General features: G+C 42.8%; 1 protein-coding gene across 2 annotated transcripts in view; it reads left to right on the top strand.

Moving 5' to 3' along the window:
- The window catches only part of LOC106566979 (copine-9-like), a 120705-nt gene that overhangs the window by 61161 nt on the left and 32534 nt on the right, over window positions 1-27010 (top strand). The window contains exons 5-8 of one of the 2 annotated variants that reach the window (XM_014135690.2): window positions 8596-8635; window positions 8850-8852; window positions 9830-9906; window positions 23725-23788. In XM_014135690.2, the coding sequence (XP_013991165.1) occupies window positions 8596-8635; window positions 8850-8852; window positions 9830-9906; window positions 23725-23788 (184 nt within the window). The remainder of the gene's footprint in view (window positions 1-8595; window positions 8636-8849; window positions 8853-9829; window positions 9907-23724; window positions 23789-27010) is intronic. The other variant, XM_014135691.2, reaches the window with a different exon arrangement.

Below are 27010 nucleotides of genomic sequence, written 5' to 3'. Positions count from 1 at the left end.
TTTCTCATGGCAAACTCCAGGTGGGTGGTCATGTGTCTTTTATTGAGGAGTGGCTTCCATCTGGCCACTCTACCATAAAGGCCTGATAGATGGAGTGCTGCAGAGATGGTTGTCCTTCTGGGAGGTTCTACCATCTCCACAGAGGAACTCTAGAGCTCTGTCACAGTGACCATCGAGCTGTGTTAGAGTGAATATCGGGTTCTCCCTGACCAAGGCCCTTCTCCCCCGATTGCTAAGTTTGGCCGGACGGCCAAATCTAGGAAGAGTCTTGGTGGTTCCAAACTTCTTAATTTAAGAATGATGGAGGTTACTGTGTTCTTGGGGACCTTCAATGATGTAGACATTTTTGGTACCCTTCTCCAGATCTGTGCCTCGACAAAATCCTGGCTCAGAGCTCTACGAACAATTCCTCATGGCTTGGTTTTTGCTCTGACGCACTGTCAATTGTGGGACCTAGTATAGACAGGTGTATGCCTTTCCAGATCATGTCCAATCAATTGAATTTACCACAGGCAGACTCCTATCAATTTGTAGAAACATCTCAAGGATGATCAATGGAAACAGGATGCACCTGAGCTCAATTTCGAGTCTCATAGTAAAGGGTAGGGAATACTTATGTAAATAAGGCATTTCTGTTTTTTATTTGTAATAAATTTGCAAAAAAAAAAAATATATATTTTTGCTTTGTCATTCGGGGGTATTGTGTGTAGATTGCTGAGGAAAAAATTATATTTAATCAATTTTAGAATAAGGCTGTAACGTAACAAAATGTGGAAAAAGTCAAGGGGTCTGAATACTTTCCGAAGGCACTGTAGGCATCATGTGTCTAGAAGTGTATATTTTAGTAAAAACGACCAGATTGATGCTTTTCAATTATATACTGTAATGTTGTATTCAATTCTATCTTCTAATTTCATATCTGATTAAAATATTATAATTCTGGCTAGGCTAGAAGCTAAAATAAACCTTTAATTTATACATAGGACCAATTTATAATGATCTGTTTCAAGTATTTTCTTTGCTTCCTTGTTATTTTTTCAGATCACAGGGTAGCCAAGTCCCTCAGTCCTTCTCACAGGTTGTCATTCTGGGAGCCACCATAACGGGCTGGCCAATCATAGATCCAGCTCAAGCCTTTTAATTTATCACATTGATTATGTGCTGTCATTACATCCACTTGGCTTTGCTGGTAAGCCACCCCACATCTTATTCCAGATCTAGATAAACATTACTTAGGTGCCATTATAGCTTTAATGTAGTCAACGATATACAGTAGGCTTTGTTTTTTTTCTTTCTAAACTGAACATCGTCTAAACTGTGTGGCTGTGTGAGAGCTAAATCTTACATCTCGCTCATCCCAATATCTGCATTGCTGCTCATGGCAGAATTATACAACTGCATAATTGTATGATTGAACCTCAAAATGTGGAGGCCGAAACTGGGTTAACCGCGTAAACAAAACCGCGGATGAACAAAAATACATCGTTACTGAAAGATTAAACGGGATGGAAGACTTCAGTTGCAATTCAAATCAAAATTTCCCAGAAAGCTGTGGAACAAGCGGAATGGAAGAATTCCTGGAAAAGGTAATACCACAACTATTTAGACAGGAGAACTTCACACAGGGTCCCACAATCCAACAAGCACGTTGAACGGTTGGCCCGAGAGGGGACATGAGCAGCAAACCAAGGGGCATCATCACAAAGTTCCTTAACTATAGGGACAAAGATGGAGTTCTACAACTGGTCATCCAAGCCAAAAAGTCAGGAGTCCGACCTTTGATGTATGAGGGCCATCGGACCTACATCAATGCCAACATGAGCAGAGACCTCTACATGAAACATAGCTACAGACTGTACACCAGATAATGTGATATAAACCAAGATATTTGGTATCCATTACTGGGCACTACAGGTTTACCTATACAAAACGTTGCCATAGATTATTCAACTAACCTGGTATTGGCAATACTATCTTTGTTCTTGATTCTGCCAAATGTATCTTCTAAAATGTACGTGTCCAGTTGAGGGGGTTTCGTTTGATGTTGCTCCATGAAGTAATCTAACATTGTGTATGCAGCCATCTCTTCTATTTCATGACATGCGGCACTTTGGGGTGGACCCACCTGTCTCAATCAATGAGAGAAGATTTTAAATAGACAAGATGGCGGCGTACACATTGTTGGATTACTTCATGGAGCAAAACATTTATTTTAATATTAGAGCATTTTCTAAATTCAAACGAACCACCTGCAACTGGACCCAGACATTTTAAAAGATACATGTTTGGCCGAATCGAGAACGAAGATAGTATCGCCAATTCCAGGTTAGTTGAAAAATCTATGGCAACGTTTTGTGTAGGCAAATCTGGTAAGTCCAGTAATCGATAACAAAAATCTTTGGTTATATCATATTATTTGGTGTACAATCTGTAACTACATGAAACGCAGAGAATTCGACCCCCATAAAGAAAAAGCTATGTGAAAAACGAATCCCGTTCTCTCTGGTGTACCCTGCATAGCTACAGGTTAAATGGAAGGAAAGCGACATCACTCTAAAATCAGCAAAAGAAGCTACTCGATTCCTGTATAACCAGGAAAAGGAGAACGGTGGAAATGGCAATGAAAAAAATTCTATAGATTACGGGACAGCTTCTCAACAAATGTGGTACGACAGATAGGGCAATGGAACTGTTAAGGCTGCTGAAATTAGGTGAACGATGGAATGCTGCACCACATCAAAGACACAGAAGAGAAAAGGTACTGTATGTGTTGTTAATACCTTCACTCACATGCCTATTGAAAAGACAATCACAGCACCACAGCATGAATGAACACTTAAATAACTATTGGCTATGCAGCCTAAATGACAACCCATGAATTGGTAGACTATAGATATGATCTGTTTAGGTAACAAACTGACAAGTGAACAAGACAACATCCTGATTGCTTTGCTCCATACAATTATTTTTGAATGCTCCCCAGCCGTTAGGCTACAAAGGCCTGAGTGGGATGGAAGAATTTTAATGGCCAATATGTGAAGAGAAAAAATGTCATACAGACTAAGATGCTGAAATTGTAAGCATGCACTGCATACTCTCTCTCTCTCTCTCTCTCTCTCTCTCTCTCTCTCTCTCTCTCTCTCTCTCTCTCTCTCTCTCTCTCTCTCTCTCTCATAACAGAGAAATGTATTTATGAATTGAAAAATCTGTGTTATCAATGTGGGCAATATGATATCTTCACGTGTCGACTATCCTTTTCTTTTTATTCTACCATATAAAATACAGTGAATAATGTTAATGATTTTGGTTAAATTAATGTCAAAGAAACATGAGCAACTGCCGAGTTCATAAAAGAGCAAGCGGGTTATGTGCGCAAAGCGTAAAATTTGCACCTTTCAGGCATTCTTTCCAGGTCTTTGTTGGACAATTATATTGAAACGAATTAGTTAACACTCTAACCGCTATACCTCAAGGGACCCCCTTCAAGCTAATGAGCAGTCATTCTGACTGCAACGTTCTAACAGTGTAATTAATGCATTTCATGTATGCTATCGAAAAAATAATAATTTTGGTTGTGTTCATGAAGGTCTTAAGTAACATTAGAATACATTTTATTTTCTTCTTCAAATAACACAATAGCGTTGTCATTACTTTATGTTAATATAGGCTATATGTAAAAACAAAAAGCCACTAAAATCACCAACATTTAACTGTTCAATACATTTTATTAGTGGAGTGCCTTTGTTACAACTATGAAATAGAAAGCATATGTGTCGGAAAGCGGTAGCAGCTTATTTTTATAACGACCCCCCCCACACACACACACACACACACACACACACACACACACACACACACACACACACACACACACACACACACACACACACACACACACACACACACACACACACACACACACACACACACACACACACACACACACACACACACACACAAATACCCCAACCACCAAGATGCATGGTCAGCAAGACTTGATGAAAACATCAGCAGCCTAAACATCATTAGAAGCACCAAGTGTGCTTGATAAATAGTGAAAATCACCACAAAAGCAATGCTGCCATTATAATGAATAGAAGTGTCAATGTGACAGCAGTCAAAAATAGTCAATTATTGTCAGCTCGTGCTCACATGGTGTGCGTCTTGATGCAATGGCATCAGTTATAGAGCATGTCCATGTCACATAAACATCGAAAGTTGGTGAGTGCGTTGCTAATGTAGTTTTTTGCTTGAGATGTAGGGTCTGCTCTCTCTGTGATGACATTTTGTGCTGATAATCGGCCTGTAGTATTGTCACCGGCTTGTCGTCCCTTCCTCTCTCCATTGTAAATTAAGCACACTTTCCCTGTATACTCCAAGTAGGCCAGAGTAGACTGATAAGACTGCTTGGATTTAGTGGACTGATATAGGGTACACTATTTTTAGATTATAATTAGAATAGCGAGATCAATACAATAGAATGGCCCACCATGTTCTTCATTCACAATTAGTGATTACATAATTATGCATCGTTCTCTCCCCTTCGCTCATCAACTCACCCATTCTCCACCTTTCTCCCCGTGATACTTTACTTAATTTATTTAATCTGTTGTCATAAACTCAGCAAAAAAAGAAATGTCCTATCACTGTCAACTGCGTTTATTTTCAGCAAACTTAACATGTGTAAATATTTGTAAGACTATAACACGATTCAACAACTGAGACAAACTGAACAAGTTCCACAGACATGTGACTAACAGAAATGGAATAATGTGTCCCTGAACAAAAGGCGGGTCAAAATCAAAAGTAACGGTCAGTATCTGGTGTGACCACCAGCTGCATTAAGTACTGCAGTGCATCTCCTCCTCATGGACTGCACCAGATTTGCCAGTTCTTTCTGTGAGATGTTACCCCGCTCTTCCACCAAGGCACCTGCAAGTTCCCGGACATTTCTGGGGGGAATGGCCCTAGCCCTCACCCTCCGATCCAACAGGTCCCAGACGTGCTCAAAGGGATTGTGATCCGGGCTCTTCGCTGGCCATGGCAGAACACTGACATTCCTGTCTTGCAGGAAATCACGCACAGAACGAGCAGTATGGCTGGTGGCATTGTCATGCTGGAGGGTCATGTCAGGATAAGCCTGCAGGAAGGGTACCACATGAGGGAGGAGGATGTCTTCCCTGTAATGCACAGCGTTGACATTGCCTGCAGTTACAACAAGCTCAGTCCGATGATGCTGTGACACACCGCCCCAGAGCATGGCGGACCCTCCACCTCCAAATCAATCCCGCTCCAGAGTACAGGCCTCGGCGTAATGCTCATTCCTTCGACGATAAACGCAAATCCGACCATCACCCCTGGTGAGACAAAACCGCGACTCATCAGTGAAGAGCACTTTTTGCCAGTCCTGTCTGGTACAGCGACGGTGGGTTTGTGCCCATAGGCGACGTTGTTGCCGGTGATGTCTGGTGAGGACCTGCCTTACAACAGGCCCACAATCCCTCAGTCCAGCCTCTCTCAGCCTATTGCGGACAGTCTGAGCACTGATGGAGGGATTGTGCGTTCCTGGTGTAACTCGGGCAGTTGTTGTTTCCATCCTGTACCTGTCCCGCAGGTGTGATTGGATGTACCGATCCTGTGCAAGTGTTGTTACACGTGGTCTGCCACTGCGAGGACAATCAGCTGTCCGTCCTGTCTCCCTGTCTTAGGTGTCTCACAGTAGGGACATGCCTCCTTGCAGTCAGTCCTCATGCACAGTCCTCATGCCTCCTTTCAGCATGCCTAAGGCACGTTCACGCAGATGAGCAGGGACCCTGGGCATCTTTCTTTTGGTGTTTTTCAGAGTCAGTAGAAAGGCCTCTTTAGTGTCCTAAGTTTTTATAACTGTGACCTTAATTGACCATGGAAGAAGCCACTGCTGTACAAAAAAAACCTTGCTGCACGTCTGAAGTTTGCAAAAGTGCACCTGGATGTTCCACAGCGCTACTGGCAAAATATTCTGTGGACAGATGACACTACAGTTTTGTTAGGAAGGAACACACAACACTGTATGTGGAGAGAAAAAGGCACAGCACAGCACACCAACATCAACCTCACCCCAACTGTAAAGTATGGTGGAGGGAGCATCATGGTTTGGAGCTGCTTTGCTGCCTCAGGGTCTAGACCGCTTGCTATCATCAACAAAAAAATTATTTCCCAAATTTATCAAGACATTTTGCAGGAGAATGTTAGGCTATTTGTCCGCCAATTGAAGCTCAACAGAAGTTGGGTGATGCAACAAGACAATGACCCAAAACACAGAAGTAAATCAACAACAGAATGGCTTCAACGGAAGAAAATACGCCTTCTAGAGTGGCCCAGTCAGAGTCCTCACCTTAGCCCGGTTAAGATGCTGTGGCATGACCTCAAGAGAGCAGTTCACACCAGACATCCCAAGAATAATGCTGAACTGAAACGTTTTTGTAAAGAGGAATGGTCCAAAATTCCTCCTGACCATTGTCCAGGTCTGATCCGCAACTACAGAAAACGTTTGGTTGAGGTTATTTCTGCAAAAGGAGGGTCAACCAGTTATTAAATCCAAGGGTTCACATACTTCTTTCACCCTTCACTGTGAATGTTTCCACGATGTGTTCAATAAATTCATGAAAACGTATAATTGTTTGTGTGTTATTAGTTTAAGCAGACTGTGTTTGTCTATTGTTGTGACCTAGATGAAAATCAGATCAAATTTTATGACCAATTTATGCAGAAATCCAGGTATTTCCAGAGTTCACATAATTTTTCTTGCCACTATATGCATTTTTTTCATCACAGATACTGTACCTTAAAAAAAAAAGTAGGGCCGTGGATCAGAAAACCAGTCAGTATCTGGTGTGACCACCATTTGCCTCATGCAGCGCGACACATCTCCTTCGCATAGAGTTGATCAGGTTGTTGATTGTGGCCTGTGGAATGTTGTCCCACTATTCTTCAATTGTGAAGAAAAAAACATATTTCAGACTGGCCAATATAAAGAAAAGATTAAGATTGGGCAAAAGAACACAGATACTGGAAAGAGATGGCTTTTTCCTTGCAACTCTGCCTAGAAGGCCAGCATCCCGGAGTCACCTCTTCAAGGTTAACTTTGAGACTGGTGTTTTGCGGGTACTATTTAATGATGCTGCCAGTTGAGGACTTGTGAGGCATCAGTTTCTCAAACTAGACACTCTAATGGACTTGTCCTTTAGCTCAGTTGTGCACCGGGGCCTCCTACTCCTCTTTCTATTCTGGTTCGAGACAGTTTGTGCTGTTCTGTGAAGGGAGTAGTACACAGCGTTGTACGAGATCTTTAGTTTCTTGGCAATTTCTCACATGGAATAGCTTTCCTTTCTCAGAACAAGAATAGACTGACGAGTTTCAGAAGAAAGTCCTTTGTTTCTGGCCATTTTGAGTCTAATCGAACCCACAGATGCTGATGCTCCAGATACTCAACTAGTCTAAAGAAGGCCAGTTTTATTGCTTCTTTAATCAGAACAACAGTTTTCAGCTGTGCTAACGTAAAGGGTTTTCTAATGATCAATTAGCCTTATAAAATAATAAACTTGGATTAGCTAACACAACGTGCCATTGGAACACAGGAGTGATGGTTGCTGATAATGGGCCTCTGTACGCCTATGTAGATATTCCGTAAAAAATCTGCCGTTTCCAGCTACAATAGTCATTTACAACATTAACAATGTGTACACTGTATTTCTGATCAATTTGATGTTATTTCAATGGACAAAAAATTTGCTATTCTTTCAAAAACAAGGACATTTCTAAGTGACCCCAATCTTTTGAATGGTAGTGAATATGTATTGACATTGTATGAATTTGAAATGTCTGATTATATGCCATGGAAAAACAATTGTTCTGCGCTGTGACAAAGTTCTTACAAACAATGAGTGTGACTCAGGTGTTAAGAGGGTCAATATTCATTTTTAATTTACAAAGGGCAAATAATCAATCAGTCTACTCCAGCATAACAGTCATGCTACAGACAAACAGATAACTCCCAAATGATGGGACTCAATAATGTTCTATAACATTGAACCAATGAAAACAAGCAAGTTTGAGCAAGGGAATGGTTAAGCAAGCATCGAAGCCCTGAGCCCAAGGTGGAGGATTGGCTTCATATCCACAGTGAATAGGATTCAGGAACAGTTAATGGATGTTGACTAGTCCAACAGTCAACGGATGTTCTCGTGTTGGGAGACAAGTGCTGCATCCCAAATTGCATTCTACTCCCTGTATAGTGCACTACTTTTGACCACAGTCCTATGGACTCTGGTCAAATGTAGTGCACTATAAAGGGAATAGGGTACCATTTGGGGACGCAACCAAAGAAAATACTCTCAGCCCCTCTACTGTGTATCCCTCCTTCATGCAGAAACGGCCCTGTGAAATGTTAAGGTTAATTTAGAGATAATTTGATTTGCTCATTTAGTTCAGGACGACACGTACAGTATCCAATACCTAAACTGTTAGGTAAGGACATACCTCCCTAGCTCACTGGTTATTCACATGGATTTTGTCATTTTAAGTGATTTATACCTAACTATGTTTGGTTTCTTGCAGATACAATGTGGACTCCAGAAGTTCAAATATTTCTAAATTTGTAAGTGTCTCCCCACACAGTGTAAGACATGCTGTTAATGTTGTGTTGTTAATTATGCCATCGTGACTCAATACTGACAGTACAGATGAAGGATAATTATCAGAAGGAAGCTTGTTGTCTTTGTATGAATACAATAGTCTACAATATTATATTCTAGATTTGACCTCTGACTGTGTTCTATTGCCTTTCTGCTCAACAAAATACGGGAGCGCAGAAGGTTAGTATTGATGCAACTAGTAAATACATTTACAGCTGTAATGTCAGTCATTATGGCATGTTATGTATCGTCTCCTTATTTGCATTTAGAGACAGCCATTCATGATGTGAGATTGTTGTGTTTTTCTGTACTTCTGCTGTCACTTGTCCAATATCTGTGTTTTGTTTTGTTGCTCCAATCAACCATAGTGTCAACCATAGTATCATTAAGCCATCCCATTATATCAAATGCTCAGCTAAAGCACTTTGAGAGACGACTTCAAAGCCAAAGCTACCGTAGGCTAGTTGCTTTTTGAAACAGCATAATGGTGTGTGTCAGAGAGCGAACTTGCAGACAGAGCTCTGTTGTTGTTCTTGTGCCGGTGTTTTTATGTGCCTTGCCATGTCTGTGCTTCTCAATGTACCCACCTGCTTCTCTGTGTGGTGTGGACAGATGTAACCCCAGCTTGAAATGTTAGCTTGGTAAAAAACAACTTTGGACAATGAGATGTATCGGGTTTATAAGATACACCTACTAGATTTGAGTATTTTAACCTTTTTGATAACACACTGTATGCCCATGTTTAATTGTTGAGGTTTCAGTGTCACAATAGTTTGCAATGTCTTCAGCCACTTTGTATATGATATGTACGTATATATTGTGTTCTACTGTATTTTAGTCAATGCCACTCCGACATTGCTCGTTCTGATATTTATATATTTCTTAATTCCATTCTTTTACTTTTAGATTTGTGTGTATTGTTGTGAATTGTTAGTTACTACTACACTGTTGGAGCTAGGAACACAAGTATTTCGTAACACTCGCAATAACATCTGCTAAATATGTGTACGTGACCAATAACATTTGATTTGATTTGTATCACTTAGCTTTCAACCTGCCATGTGGGATGTATGATAAAGCATTGTATGTAATGTACTACTGTGAACTGCCTGGCTGTCAGACGTGTCAAATGACTAACCCCAGGCTCTCTGCACCAGGACTTCCTGGGTCAGACCTTCTGCACTCTGGGGGAGATCATTGGCTCCACGGGTGGACGGCTGGAGAAGAGCCTCTCGTAAGTCTTTTATTTTATTTATTTAACTAGGCAAGTCAGTTAAAAACAAAATCTTATTTACAATGACGGCCTACCAAAAGGCAAAAGGCCTCCTGCGGGGACGAGGGCGGGGATTTAATAATAATAATAAAAATATAGGACAAAACACACATCACGACAAGAGAGACACCACAGCACTACATAAAGAGAGACCTAAGACAACAACATAGCATGGCAGCAACACATGACAACACAGAATGGTAGCAACTCAATATGACAACAACATGGTAGCAGCACTATATGGCAGAAGCCCAACATGGTAGCAGCACAAAACATGGTACAAACATTATTGGGCCCAGACAACAGCACAAAGGGCAAGAAGGTAGAGACAACAATACAATACATCGAAGCAGCCACAACTGTCAGTAAGAGTGTCCATGATTGAGTCTTGAATGAAGAGATAAAACTGTCCAGTTTGAGTGTTTTTAGCAGCTCATTCCAGTCGCTAGCTGCATCGAACTGAAAAGAGGAGCGAGGCAGGGATGTGTGTACTTAGGGTACCTTTAACAGAATGTGACTGGCATTTCGGGTATTGTATGTGTAGGATGAGGGCTGCAGTAGGTATCTCAGATATGGGGGAGTGAGGACTAAGAGGGTTTTATAAATAAGCATCAACCATGGTCTTGCGACGGGTATACAGAGATGGCCAGTTTACAGAGGAGTATAGAGTGCAGTGAGGTGTCCTTTAAGGAGCATTGGTGGCAAATCTGATGGCAGAATGGTAATGGCACCCTTACTTGCCGATCTATAAATTACGTCTCCGTAATTTAGCATGGGTAGGATGGTCATCTGAGTCAGGGTTAGTTTGGCATCTGGGGTGAAAGAGGAGCAATTACGATGGAGGGAACCAAGTCTAGATTTAACCTTAGCCTGCAGCTTTGATACGTGCTGAGAGAAAGACAGTGTACCATCTCGCCATACTCCCAAGTACTTGTATGAGGTGACTACTTCAAGCTCTAAACCCTCAGAGGTAGTAATCACACCTGTGGGGAGAGGGGCATTCTTCTTACCAAACCACATGTCCTTTGTTTTGGAGGTGTTCAGAACAAGGTTAAGAAAGCTTTGTTGTAGAGCATTTAACACAAAATCCGGGTAGGGGCCAGCTGAGTATAAGACTGTATCATCTGCATATAAATGGATGAGAGAGCTTCCTACTGCCTGAGTTATTTCTTGATGTAAATTGAGAAGAGTGTGGGACCTAGGATCGAGCCTTGGTGTACTCCCTTGGTGACAGGCAGTGGCTGAGACAGCAGATGGTCTGACTGTATACACTGCACTCGTTGAGAGAGGTAGTTAGCAAACAAGGCCAAAGACTCCTCAGAGACACCAATACTCATTAGCCGGCCCACAATAATGGAATGGTTTACCATATCAAAAGCTTTGGCTGGATGTCATGGCCCATGTGATTGGCAAATGTTGGTTTGGTCTTGAGGGAGGGACTATCTGTCTGTAGATTGGAAACGGAGCACAGCACTGTAGGTGAGCTGTAAACGTTGAGAATGTATTATGGTATAAACCCGTGGCAATATTCCATACTCTATAGCCTCAGAAAGAAACTAGTGAAAAAACAATGATTGCCAAAGCACCTCTGGTGCACGACATAGTAACATCTTGGAATCAACTTCTTGATAGGGTAATTTTGTCCAGAAATTGTAATGTGAAGCATAATTTTTTATTTCCTACCGATTTCAGAAATCGACAATAAGGTGTTGTTTGTGCAGTGTGCATGTATGTTATGAGTTCGTCAGCTGGAAAATATTGTAATTGCAGAAACGGAGATGAACTATTGAGCGCTATTTTCTCTCAGACTGAGTGTCCTTAGCTTTTTGTCTGTGTGTTCGTGTAGAGGTATGCATGTTCTTATTTTGGGGGCATAAGGAGCGACAATATTTGTAAATACCAATCATGTTTTATTCCTCAGGAACAGACTCCTAAAACAGAGGCCAGTCATTGACTTTACACATGACCATGGGAGCGAATGTTCTCGATTACCATAAAAGATCCCGTTGGACATCTTCATCCATTTCTCTATTTATACGTTTTCAGGCTTATCGTCCCCATGCAGCCAGCACTGTGTATCTCCCAGTTCAAATGACATAGCCTTGGCAGAGCAGAGCAGAGCAGAGCAGAGCAGAGCTGAGCTGAGCTGAGCTGAGCTGAGCTGAGCTGAGCTGAGCTGAGAGAGAGAGAGAGAGAGAGATGTGTGTAGCCTTTGGAGGATGCCACTGGGTTTGGGCCTGCTGCACTTTTTCTATTGGCGAGATAAAAATGTGCTCTGCCTTCTTGGCGTTACCAGAGTGAAGCGTTACCTTCCCCTGTGCCTGTGCACACACACTTATGCACAAGCGCACATGCATGCATGCACGCAGGCACACACACACTCACCAATGGTCCTGCTCACATACTGTACCGCCACATTCTGAAAAGTAAAGCATGCAAGTTGCATCCCCCATCACAAACTAAAAGTCTTGTTCAAACAGCAATTATTTGCACGACACATCATTTTGAGAATCCTTTAGAAAAGCCTTAAAAAAAATGCTTCACCCTGAAGAAAATCCTTGCATTCAACAATAAAAACAATCGCCATTCAGCCTGTCTGGTTGGTCACTCAAAAGACCGCTATTTAAAACCGACAATGGATGAAGCTACAAAGATGCCGAGAGCATCGAAGGAAAGGGATGTGGGTTTTGTTCCAAAATGTGCCATTCTCCCTCCTTGACTCTCCGGCATTTAGAAGGCCACATTCCTGGGGGACATGTAGCAAGCTGTGACAGAGAGTGAGAGGGGGACGGGTACAGAAGAACCAACAGCAGACAGAGCCTGCCATCCCAGAGGGCATCTGTAATGACAAAGCCTGGAGACAACTCCTCTATGTGTTTAGTGTGTTTCACATGGCTGTCAAAACAAACCCAAAAACACATCCTCCCTGCAACATTTACCTGGAGTTAACTCTGCAAATAGCACTGCTGGGTGGTCTGAAAAGTCATAGACAATCGATCAATAATATAATAATACTCTTAGCAAAAAATGGTATCTTTAATTTACAGTCTGTAGAAACTATGAGAATAGAAAGGTTCAGAACTTGTGAAACATCACAGCACAGTTGAAAAATATCTGGCAAATATAAATCAAAACTGGATGGTGTTCAGTGATAGATTGGAGGGGTTGATGGGAGCTGAAAGGTGGGACTAAAAATAACAAGAAGATAACTAACGCATAATATACTGTGTCCATAAAATGTACAGTGCATTCGGAAAGTATTCAGACCCCTCGACTTATTCTGAAATTGATTAAATTAAAAAATATATCAATCTACACACAATAACCCGTAATGACAAAGCGAAAACAGGTTTTTAGAAATGTTTGCAAATGTATTAAAAATAAAAAACAGATACCTCATTTACGTAAGTATTCAGACCCTTTGCTATGAGACTCAAAATTGAGCTCAGGTGCATCCTGTTTCTATTGATCATCCTTGAGATGTTTCTACAACTTGATTGGAGTCCACCTGTGGAGAATTCTATTGATTTGACATGATGTGGAAAGGCACACACCTGGCTATATAAGTTCCCACAGTTGACAGTGTATGTCAGAGCAAAAACCAAGCCATGAGGTTAAAGGAATTGTCTGTAGAGCTCCGAGGCAGGATTGTGTCGAAGCACAGATCTGGAGAAGGGACCAAGAACCCGATGGTCACTCTGACAGGGCTCCAGAGTTCCTCTGTGGAGATGGGAGAACCATCTAGAAGGACAACTATCTCTGCAGCACTCCACCATTCAGGCCTTTACGGTAGAGTGACTAGACGGAAGCCATTCCTCAGTAAAAGGTACATGACAGCCCGCTGAAGGACTCTCATACCATGAGAAACAAAATTCTCTGCTCTGATGAAATCAAGATTGAACTCTTTGGCCTGAATGCCAAGCGTCATGTCTGGAGGAAATCAGGCACTGCTCATCACCTGGTCAATACCATCCCTACGATGAAGCATGGTGGTGGCAGCATCATGCTGTGGGGCTGTTTTCAGCGGCAGGGACTGGGAGACTAGTCAGGATCGAAGGAAAAATGAACAGAGCAAAGTACAGAGAGATCCTTGATAAAAACCTGCTCCAGAGTGCTCAGGACCTCAGACTAGGGTGAAGGTTCACCTTCCAATAGGACAACGACCCTAAGCACACGGCCAAGAAAATGCAGGTGTCGCTTCGGGACAAGTCTCTGAATGTCCGGACTTGAACCCAATCGAAAATCTCTGGAGAGACCTGAAAATAGCTGTGCAGCAATGCTCCCCATCAAACCTGACAGAGTTTGAGAGGATCTGCAGAGAATAATGTGAGAAATTTCCAAATACAGGTGTGCCAAGCTTGTAGCGTCATACCCAAGAAGACTCGAGGCTGTAATCGCTGCCAAAGGTGTCACGTCCTGACCAGTAAAAGGGGTTATTTGTTATTGTAGTTTGGTCAGGACGTGGCAGGGGTGTGTTTATTTAGTGTGTTTCGGGGTTTTTGGTTTATGTTCTATGTCTTCTATTTCTATGTGGGTTTTCTAGTTTGTCTATTTCTATGTTAGTTTTGGGAACGACCTCCAATTAGAAACAGCTGGTTATCGTTGCTTCTAATTGGAGGCCATATTTAAGTGGGTTTATTTTCTCTTGTGTTTGTGGGTGGTTGTTCCATGTATAGTCTTAGTACCTTACAGGACTGTTTTTCGTCGTTCTTTTGTTCAGTGTTCATTTCTTTAATAAATCAAGATGATTTACATCCCCGCTGCAGTTTGTTCCGATAATTACAACGCTTATGACAGAACCACCCACCATAAGAAGACCAAGCAGCGGAGGAAGGAGCACCAGGAGGAGTATAAGGAGTCATGGACCTGGGAGGAGATCCTGGATGGGGCAGGATCATGGCACCAGGCTGTGGAGTACCGGTGCCCTAAGGAGGAGCTGGAGGCAGCCAAGGCGAAGCGGCGCCATTACGAGGCGTTATACGCACCGAGTGGCAAGTGCAAGAGGCAGACTCCAAACATTTTTTTGGGGGGGCACACGGGAAAATTGGCTAGGTCAGGCAATAGACCTGAGCCAACTCCCCGTGCTTATTATGGGGAGCGTTTGGCGGTGAGAACACCGTTCTATGCGGAAGTGCATAAGGTCTCGCCCATCCGCACGCACAGTCCGGTGCGAGCGATACCAGCCCCCCGCAGGTGCCGTGCTAGAGTGGGCATCCAGCCAGGGAGAAGTATGCCTGCACAATACATCTGGCCACCAGTGCGTCTCCTGGGCCCAGGCTACCCTGCGCCTGCTCTACGCACGGCAGCCATCTTGCCTCAGCACAGCCCAGTTCGCCCTGTGCCAGCACTCCGCCCCTGCCGGGCTACAGTAACAATCCAGCCAGGACGGGTTGTGCAGGCTGTGTGCTCCAGACCTCCAGTGCATAGTCAAGGTCCAGTGTATCCAGTTCCTGCTCCTCGCACTAGCCCTGTGGTGCGCGTCCCTAGTCTGGCGCCTCCAAAGCCAGCCCCACGCACCAGGCCTTTAGTGCGCCTGTCCAGTCCAGTACATCCTGTTCCTGCTCCTCGCACTAGCCCTGTGGTGCGCATCCCTAGTCTGGCGCCTCCAAAGCCAGCCCCACGCACCAGGCCTTTAGTGCGCCTGTCCAGTCCAGTACGTCCTGTTCCTGCTCCTCGCACTAGCCCTGTGGTGCGTGTCACTAGTCTGGCGCCTCCAAAGCCAGTCCCACGCATCAGGCCTTCAGTGCGCAGTCCCCGTCTAGCGCTTCCGGCGACAGTGCCCCGTCTAGAGCTTCCGGCGACAGTGCCCCGTCTAGAGCTTCCGGCGACAGTGCCCCGTCTAGAGCTTCCGGCGACAGTTCCCTGTCCAGTGCTTCCGGCGACGGCCCACAGTCCGGAACCGACAGAGACGGCCCACAGTCCGGAACCGACAGAGACGGCCCACAGTCCGGAACTGACAGAGACGACCCACAGTCCGGAACCGACAGAGACGGCCCACAGTCCGGAACCGCCAGAGTCGCCCGCCAGTCCGGCGCAGCCAGAGTCGCCCGCCAGTCCGGCGCAGCCCAGAGCCTTCAGCGATGAGCTACAGCCCTGAGCCTTCAGCAGGGGTGGAGAGGTTAGAGTGGGGATTCTATGTGGGTTTTCTAGTTTGTCTATTTCTATGTTAGTTTTGGGAACGACCTCCAATTAGAAGCAGCTGGTTATCGTTGCTTCTAATTGGAGGCCATATTTAAGTGGGTTTATTTTCTCTTGTGTTTGTGGGTGGTTGTTCCATGTATAGTCTTAGTACCTTACAGGACTGTTTTTCGTCGTTCTTTTGTTCAGTGTTCATTTCTTTAAAAAATCAAGAAGATGATTCACATCCCCACTGCAATTTGGTCCGATCATTACGACGATTACGACAAAAGGTGCTTCAACAAAGTACTGAGTAAAGTATCTGAATACTTATGCAAATGTCATATTTCAGTTTGTTTATTTTTAATACATTGCAAAAATTTCTGAAAAAGTAAATATCTTTGTCATTATGGGGTATTGTGTGTAGATTGATTAAGAAAAAAAAACGATTTAATACATTTTAGAATAAGGCTGTAACGTAACAAAATGTGGAAAAGTCAAGAAGTCTGAATACTTCAAGAAGTCAGAATGCACTATATAGTATGTATAAGCTGGAAGTAGAAGCCTAAGTGTTGTTGTCCGTTAGTTTACTCCAATTAGGGGAGGGGTGGGAGGGTTAGGGGAAAATAATAAAGGAAAATATAGTAGGTGGATCAGTAGGTGGATCAGCTTTAATATTGCAAATAGATTTTGGCTTCTATCAATCTAACAGTCTGCATAATTTCCAATCCAGCCATATATATATATATATATATATATATATATATATATATATATATATATATATATATATATATATATATATATTTATAAAACATATATATATATATATATATATATATATATATATGTGTATATATTTATAAAACATATATATATATATATGGCTGGATTGGAAATTATGCAGACTATTAGATTGATAGAAGCCAAAATCTATTTGCAATATTAAAGCTGATCCACATACTAATTGTTTAAAATAAAAAACACATACCCCCAGCATTGCCTTTATTCCACACACACCCCCTAGAGTGAGAGGCGGAGGAGAGCCAATCCGAAATGCCTGGCGATGGCCTCCACGCGGCGGTGGGCGTCTTTTTGTAGGTCACTGTTTTGAGAATGGGGTATCATGCTGTGGAGGAAGAAGCACTTCTCTACCACTTACCTGTTGGTTTCTATGGTAACTGAGAAGGACTGTAAGCTCTCCCATAGTGTAAAAGCATGATTGGGTGAATACACTTAATTTTCCCCTTTTAGAAGATCAGATATGTGCTCTACGTGACATTGCATGCTGGTCGTATTTTTATCTGTATGATTTGGTGTGGAGAGCATACCCCATGCTTCCACAATTTCACTCATGCTTCCACAATTTCACTCAATATTCATGTGGATATACTGTAAGTTAGCAGTGTGTTATGAGCAAATAATAGGTTGCCTATAATGCAATTAATAGCTATTGATGCATAATAGCTCATGGTGAGCTATTTTCTCTCTGCTATAAGGTTAATGAAGCATCTACCTTCAATATAGTGTTACTTCAATATAGTGTTACTATATTGAACATCCCATGCAATTCACTTGTGATAAAACTAAATGGGAGAGACTCCAGCTAATTCAAGTCGATTGACACAAAAACCCAGTTCTTAGTTTGCTATGACAAATCAGCCCATATTGAAAATAATCATTTAGTTTCTACAAAACCGGAGCAAAAGTCCTTTCCAATGTGCTGTCGGAGAGAGAAATTAAAAAGTCAAACCTCATAGAAGATTCAGTGTTTATAGATAGAGGACATAGAAAATACACCCTCAGTCCATTATCAAAGCAACCGCCACAAGAGTAGATGGAGATATATGAGGTGGAAACACAGCTAAATAAGCTGTCACGGGTGATATATTGTTCATTTTAGAAATGTATAGGGCACACATTGTGAAATTACACTTTGGGATTTCTCTTGCAGACATCAGTCAATCAAATCACATGTCATATGACAGGTTGTGTATAGATGCACATTTCGGTAAGTGCTCTGCTGTCCTTTCAGCTCAATGTCAAATCTCCCACATGGTCAGACCTCTTGAGGATCACATTTCGATGCTGTCAAAAGTGTGAAACGATACACGATCAAGGTTCACATGATAAATGTTTTGAGATCCTGGCAGGCAGGCAGTGTGCAACTAAACAACGTGCCATATGTTCCTTCTAGCTACCTCTGCTGTGACATTACCAATTTCTGCCTAAGCTACTTTTCCTCAAGTCTTCTTGTATTTCTTAAGCAGTCATGAGCAGTTTGCAAGACTTGGGTGTCTTCCTGTTCTTGTGCTCTTGTTTAATCTATTTTAGTTCATCGGCTTTACATGTATTCATGAAACAACAATGCATTATTTTGGATCCATAGCTACAGGGAGTGGAGTTTATGGGTGAGTGTAGTTTGTGTGTGCCTCTCAGAGGCAGCTCAGAGGCTCCCTGGGAGAGCAGTGTGTCTCCAGATGTGAGGGGATGGGGGTAGGAAGTGTGGAGGGAATGGGGGGTGTTAGATGTGTGGAGGAGATGGGAGGTATTGGATGATAAGGGAAGTGTAATTCTCTAGCAGATGATATTTAGTTACTGGGAGGATACCACCTGTCTGTCATGCGCAGTCATGCGCAGCCAGTTTAGGATGTCTACAGCACAACTTTGTGGGCTACTTTGGCTACAGCTCATCATTAGTTAATTTCTTTGGTCATTTTTGGGGATTTTATTTTCAACATTTTTGTGGCAGACTTTTCAGGACACTAAGTCAAATCAAATGTATTATATAGCCCTTCTTACATCAGCTGATATATCAAAGTGCTGTACAGAAACCCAGCCTAAAACCCCAACAGGAAGCAATGCAGGTGTAGAAGCATGGTGGCAAGGAGAAACTCCCTAGAAAGGCCAAAACTGAGGAAGAAACCTAGAGAGGAACCAGGCTATGAGGGGTGACCAGTCCTCTTCTGGCTTTGCCGGGTGGAGATTATAACAGAACATGGCCAAGATGTTCAAATGTTCATAAATGACCAGCAGGGTCAAATAATAGTAATCACTGTGAACAGGTCAGGGTTCCATAGCCGCAGGCAGAACAGTTGAAACTGGAGCAGCAGCACGGCCAGGTGGACTGGGGGCAACAAGGAGTCATCATGCTAGGTAGTCCTGAGGCATGGTCCTAGGGCTCAGGTCCTCCGAGAGAGAGAGAGAAAGAAAGAAAGAGAGAATTAGAGAGAGCATACTTAAATTCACACAGGACACCGGATAAGACAGGAGAAATACTCCAGATATAACAGACTGACCCTAGCCCCCGTCACATAAACTACTGCAGCATAAATACTGGAGGCTGAGACAGGAGGGGTCAGGAGACACTGTGGCTCCATCCGATGATACTCCCAGACAGGGCCAAACAGGCAGGATATAACCCCACCCACTTTGCCAAAGCACAGCCTCCACAACACTAGAGGGATATCTTCAACCACCAACTTACCATCCTGAGACAAGGCCGAGTATAGCCCACAAAGATCTCCGCCACGGCACAACCCAAGGGGGGGCGCCAACCCAGACAGGAAGACCACGTCAGTGACTCAACCTACTCAAGTGACGCACCCCTCCTAGGGACGGCATGGAAGAGCACCAGTAAGCCAGTGACTCAGCCCCTGTAATAGGGTTAGAGGCAGAGAATCCCAGTGGAGAGAGGGGAACCGGCCAGGCAGAGACAGCAAGGGCGGTTCGTCCAGTCTAAATCCAGACAGTACAATAGCGCTGGGTAAAGATGGATTTTACTTTTGTCATAAATAATTCCTCAGCTGTCAATGTGTCACGTACATGGAAGGTAAGGAACTATGTTCTCCCAAAGTGCATCACAGACGGCCCACTGTCTCCATGTCAGACACAGAGTGCAGGAACCATCCCTTTTCTTTTCTCTGCCTGGCCAACTGAATCTTTGTCTCATGAAGTTGTTCCAGTATTGTTCTTTATTCCACCTCTGGCTCAACCCATCTGAATCTGTGCCATGGTCCTGAAATATTGAGGACTGTTGGCGCTAGCTGAGCTGACACATCCTGAATGTTGTATTCGACCCCTTTTGGTAAGGCCAGCTGCAAAGATAGAACAAGGCAGCCAAATACATGCATAATGAACTAGGTGTTCTTTCTTCTTTTAATGGCTACTTTCTAATGTGTCCAGATCTGTCTGTCATTCTCTAGTTCTTGTGGACTGCAATTCAAAATACATAGGGCTTTGTTTCGCCATAATTCCCTTATTATAAGTGCATTGTTATTACAAATACATGTTTTTAACTTTGATCTGCACGGTATACACAATACGTTTCAATAGAAATGCAGCTCTGAAATACACTACATGACCAAAAGTATGTGGACACCTGCTTGTCAAACTTCTCATTCCAAAATCATGGGCATTAATATGGAGTTGGTCCCCACTTTGCTGCCATAACAGCCTCTACTCTTCTGGGAAGGCTTTCCACTAAATGTTGGAACATTGCTGTGGGGATTTGCTTCCATTCAGCCACAAGAGCATTGGTGAGGAAGGGCAGTCACAGTCGGCATTCCAATTCATCCCAAAGGTGTTCAAAGGGGTTGAGGTCGGGCTCTGTGCAGGCCAGTCAAGTTCTTCCAAACCGATCTTGACAAACCATTTCTGTATGGACCTCACTTTATGCACAGGGGATATTGTCATGCTGAAACAGGAAAGGGCCTTCCCCAAACTGTTGCCACAAAATTGGAAGCACAAAATCGTCCAGAATGTTATTGTATGCTGTAGCATTAAGATTTCCCTTCACTGGAACAGTTGGCAGCATGGATTCGGGCGGGTAGCGTTCCGTTCTCCTGCCGTCTGCCAAAGCCAGATTTGTCCGTCGGACTGCCAGATGGTGAAGTGTGATTCATCACTCCAGACAATGCATTTCCACTGCTCCAGAGTCCAATGGCGGTGAGCTTAACACCACTCCAACCGATACCTGGCATTGCGCATGGTGATCTTAGGCTTATGTGCGGCTGCTCAGCCATGGAAACCCATTTCATGAAGCTCCCGACAAATAGTTATTGTGCTGATGTTGCTTCCAGAGACAGTTTGGAACACGGTAGTGAGTGTTGCAACCGAGAACAGATGATTTTTACACGCTTCAGCACTCAGCGGTCCTGTTCTGTGAGCTTGTGTGGCCTACCACTTCGTGGCTGAGCCTTTGTTTCTCCTAGACATTTCCACTTCACAATAACAGCGCTTACTGTTGACTAGGGTAGCTGACTTGTTGGAAAGTCACTGAGCTCTTCAGTAAGGCCATTCTACTGCCAATGTTTGTCTATGGAGATTGCATGGCTGTGTTCTTGATTTTATACACCTGTCAGCAGAGAATGTGGCTGAAATAGCCAAATCCACTAATTTGAAGGGGTGTCCACATACTTTTGTATATATAGTGTAGAAATCTCTGGACTCTTCAGCTCAAGTATAGGTTGCTTACCTGTCGCTACTCTTGCCATCCCATTTGCCTGCAGACAGGGGAGGGGAGTGACAGGGAGGAGAAAGGTTTCTGAAGGGCATCCTTCTCTCCAAGGTCTAATCACATTGAGACGTAGTGGGCCTCTAGCTAACAGGATTTCTGCCCTAGTGCTCAAGTTGTCTGCTAAAGGGCCTCGATGGCTGTTTCTATGACGTAATTAGACGACGTGTCCTGATTGCTGCTGATACTGTGACTTCAGTTACCAAGGAAACATACAGTAATTTGTTATTTTCTCTCCATGTCCAGAACATCATCGTATATTATCTCAGGATGGTGAAGACGGAAACTCTGTTTTCCACTTCATTTCCCATTTCCTCCCTAATTTACTGTGATTACTCACAATGTGTCCTATAACTAGGGTTACAAAAGGGAGGGTATATTACTGGAAACTTTCAAAGTTTACCAGTAAACTACCAGAGTTTTGGTCACTTTCAAGGTTTATATGGAAATTTATAAGATGATCTAGTGACCTTTTGGGGTACTTCAGATTACCACAGGTCTCTGTAATTATATCTGGCCCTCTGTGTGGCTGTATCACATGTACAAATATGAAATAATTAAATAAGATGATTTTTAAATAAAATATTGAATATCAAAGCCATAAAACATTATCCTAAATATTAACCATCAACTTAGTGAATACAATTGGTGTTTAATATGAGGATTTCAACATGAAATATCTTGTATACATTTTTTTTTACACACTTATTTATTTAACTATGTCAGTATATATTTGTTGTCAATGTTTTGGCATCAAACTGGTGGCAGTTGTAAAAAAAGTCAATAGTTGGAAGAGTTGCAAAGTTAATAACAAATAATGTCATTGTTCATTAGATGTTTTTTTTATATTAATTACGCTATTTTCTCTTGAACCTTATGGTCTATCCACTAGAAACTCATGGACAATATGGATACGGATATAAAAATGTATACTATATATGAATACATTTAGTAAAAGTTATTCATGTATAAATGACCAAAGTTATCATAGATTGCCATAGATTGTCTATTAATTACCAAAATTACAAAAGATTACGATCATTTTGGTAAATTACCGATAGCTTTGCAACCCTAGATATAACACCTTATAGTAAAAACAGAGGGTTTTATGAGGGATGCCCAAACGCAGTAAGACTTGCACACTGTAATAGTCTTGCACGGTACCACCTCTGTAACTCAGTGAGCACGCTATGAGATTGGACATGGTTTGATTGGACAGCTCTGTTATGCAGGAAATACCAATAGAAAAATGTGTGTCAAGGTGGAAGATGAGACATGGTGGATACCTGGATAGGTGACCCATCAGCACCCTGTACCACTGTGAGACAAGGCCTCTGCTCAGTGTAGGTGATAAGGTGATGTGCTAGGAGGTCGCCCCTGTCAGAGAGAGTGACGTGCTGGATGTGGTGAGAGGATGAGCTGCACCACGGGAGAATCTCAATTGCATTTCCTTGATTCCTCACATCCTTCTCAAACCTCATGAGATGAGAAGATCAGAGGTCCCTCCCTTCTGACCTTCTCATCGAATGGGGTTTGATAAAGAGGCAAGGAGAGAGGACGGGAGGAATCAGAGCAATGCAATTGAGATTCTCCCCAGGAGTTCACTCTACTAATGACTGGAGGAGGGGAGTGGAGCGAGCTATAGCTGGCCCAGAGTTACCCAGATTTACCCACTGCACAGTAATTGACCAGCTTGCAGGTTTGACCTCGCAAGCCCCTTACTGTCACACAGCCTCTTGCTCACCCTCTCTCGCACTTCTTCGGCTTGTCTGCTCTGGCTTTCTCTACCCTCGCTCTCGCTTGCTATCCTTTCAGTTCATTGAATCGTGCCTTAATTGGAATAAATTGAATCGACAAAGTGAAAGTAAGTTTAAATGAAGTAAAAACAAACGCTTTAACCTTGATGTGATGGCAACTGCATTAAAGCAGAACAAGATAGGAAAGATGGCTGTGTGAACGTGCTATGCAGTATGTGTTGCATGGTTAATGAATTCTGACTCAATATTCTGAGGAAAAGCGGGACTGTGGCTATATGACTATGTATCATATTGTCATTAGTATTACAAGATATCTCACTCTGTTTCTCTCTCTGTCACTCTCCCTCTCCCCCTCTCTCTTCCATCATTTTCTCTTTTTCTCTTTCACAGTGGGATTCCTGGGAAGAAGTTGGGGGCCATTATCTTTGCGGCGGAGGAGCTCAGTAACTGTAGGGTCAGTACCTGACAAGTCACCTTTTCCCCTCTGGGGCCACGAAAGTCAGCTTATGTTTCAGCCATTGTTGTGCCAAGGCAGCAGCTACTCTTCCTGTGGTCCAGCAACAGTTACAGTATATACAATTTAAAATATTACATGAAACTGCATTTCATAACACTTTTCACAACACATTAAGTATGTGCCCTCAGGCCACTACTCTAGTATCACATATCTACAATACGAAATCCCTGTGTACGTGTGTGTAGAGTGCGTGTCTTATCATGTGTGTGTGTGTGTCTCTTCACAGTCCACGCTGTTCCATAAGTTATATTTTTATCCGTTTTTTAAATCGGATTCTACTGCTTGCATCAGTTACCTGATGTAGAATAGAGTACCATGTAGTCATGGCTCTATGTAGTACTGTGCGCCTCCTATAGTCTGTTCTGGACTTGGGGATTGTGAAGAGACCTTTGGTGGTATGTCTTGTGGGGTATGCATGGGTGTCCGAGCTGGTTGCTAGTAGTTTAAACAGACACCTCAGTGCATTCAGCATGTCAACACTTCTTACAAAAACAAGACTAGGAGAGAAAGGAGAGGGAGAGTTGATCTCCATGTTTGTTTACCCCAGAAATAACTGAGAGGATTTTTCTCAGAGAGCGAGAGAGACAATGCTTAGAAATTCAGATGAGCGTGGGCGGAGCTCGCCACTCTGTCACTGTGGAACTGGCTGCTAAGAGATTTCCCATGATGCCCCTCTCCTGTTATCAGCCACCTCTGAGTCTGCCCCTGCGTTGCACTGCGCTGGAGAAGACGAGCTCATTACAGTTGCTCCATGCGTGATGCTTCAGTCCCGGGGCGTCTCCACAGGGACCTGTCCTACTAGTCCTTCTACCCAAAACAGAGCAGCGGACCAACCAATGGATGCAACCACTGACAGACCATAAACAGCCATACATATTGTTAAGCCCTCAGACTGAATAATAGCTTCCATGTGATGAATTCTGTACGGTGTTGTTTTTTAATTTCCTCTCGAGGTAAAAGGGGTTGGCTCGATGTCACTATTAAAGCTAAACATGTTTTCTGTGGTTATTATGCTGTACGGCTAGCTTCACATGTTGAACGGCTAGCTTCACACGATAGCGCCCTGGACTTCAGGCTAGAAGGTTGAGGGTTCGAGGCCTGCTCTCTGCCTGTTTCATTACAGTATGATTTAACTTGCAATGAAAACGACTTTCTGAAAATATTTTAAATGTATAACATCTGAAAATGTAGCTTGTTAGACTCTCTTACCTGTATACATGGATGAACGCTTCTCCCTCTCTGTCATGGATGCCATGGTTGCCTTTAGTTTGAAGATATAATCTCAGAGACAGGTGTTTTATACAACAGCCTTCTACTGTGTGTTCTATTTTCAACTCCCTCCACATTATTTTCAATCAAACGGCTGTATTTTCTCCATCTCCTTAGATGTAATGCTCATTGGAAATAGGGGATGATATATCCCCTATTTCCAACGAGCATTACACTGATTTCAAAACTCGGTCCTCCAGAAAGTGGAGAGCATTAGCAACACTTATGCAGTTGAGGCTCTTATAAATGGGATTAAGGTAGTGTTATGCAACATATATGCTCCCAACAAGGAGGACCCAGATTTTTTTCATGAGGTCAAAGTTACTGGGAAATATGGAGGGGAAGATTGTCCTTCCTGGAGACTTTAACCAAGTGATGGACAATATGATTGATAGAAGTAAATTTACAGGTAACTCCACGCCAAAAGATAGACTTGCAATACATATGCTAGCAGAAGATATGGCCCTTACAGACATATGGAGATTAGTCCATCCTAATGATAGAGAATATACTTTTTTCTCCCACTGTCGTGAGACACACTCCAGAATAGATGTATTCTTAATATCTAATTTCATGTTTAATAATGTGATTGATTGCAAGATTGGGCCCATCGCCCTAACAGATCATGCTATAGTAGAGTTACATATTGATATAAACTCTGAAAATGTAAGGACGGGTAGATTTAGACTCAACACCATTGCAAGATTAGATATTTAGCCAATCACTAGCACATGATCTTAGATCCTTTTTTGAGATCAACGTAGGCTCACCTGAAAGGATTTCCACAGTATGGGAAACCTCTAAATCATATATTAGAGGGACAATAATAGCATATGCGTCCAAAAAGAAGAGGGAAGGGACTGAAGCAGTAAAAAGATTAGAAACAGAGACATGTGTATTGGAAAGGGATTTGGCAATACATTGCACAGATAGCACGTTTCAAACTGCCTGCAAACTGAAATTTCAGTTGCACAAAATGTATAACAAAAAAGAGAGAATATGCGCTGTTTAGGCTTAGAACCAGTTTTTATGAGGGAGGTGAGAAGACAGGCCGGCTACTAGCAAGACAACTAAAAATGCAGAACACTTCTAACGTAATCCCAGCATTTAAGAAGGGCAATAAAATGGTGACATCATCCAAAGAGATAAACAATGTTTCAATGTTTTTATGAAGATTTATATACAGTACATCCTCCTGTTCAGCGAGCCCCATAGATATGGATACTTTTTTATCTGGTATAGAATTACCTAGATTATCAGATAGCAAAGTAGAGGACCTAGACTGTACTATAAAAGAACAGGAACAGCCACCATTTTATCTTTGAAAGCAGGGAAGTCACCTGGTCTGGATGGCCTTCTTATTGTGGATTGTAAGATTCTGACTAAGGCACTTGCAATATGCTTAGAGAAGGCACTACCTAAGATCATACATAGTGACCAAGTAGGATTTATTATGAACAGGTAGGCTCTTACACCTCATGTGGTTAAACCGCTCAAATATAGTTCCTACCGTTGCCGTCTCCTTAGCTGCTGAGAAGGCATTTGATAGGGTAGAGTGGGCTTTTCTCCTAAGAACCCTAGGAAAATGTGTTTTTGGTCCTGACTTTTATAAAGGGATAAGGGTCCTTTATTCCAATCCTAAAGCAACAGTTCTTACAAATGGAATTATGTGTCCTTTTTTTAGTCTTTCTAGAGGCACAAGGTTGGGTTGCTTTCTTTCCCCTCTCCTGTTTACCATAGTTTTAGAGCCTCTTGCGACAATGACAAGTACAGATACGGAAATTGGGGGTGTCCATGGAGGAGGAAAAAAACACAAGCTGCTTATGTATGCAGACGATATTCTACTGCTGGTCTCTGATCCTCTTCAGTCTGTTCCACAATTACTTACTT

This window comes from Salmo salar, chromosome ssa13 (genome assembly GCF_905237065.1).
Source record: "Salmo salar chromosome ssa13, Ssal_v3.1, whole genome shotgun sequence".
Classification (NCBI taxonomy): Eukaryota; Metazoa; Chordata; class Actinopteri; order Salmoniformes; family Salmonidae; genus Salmo; species Salmo salar.
Note: the sequence above shows the minus strand (reverse complement) of the source record. Positions and strands in the feature narration are given on the sequence as shown.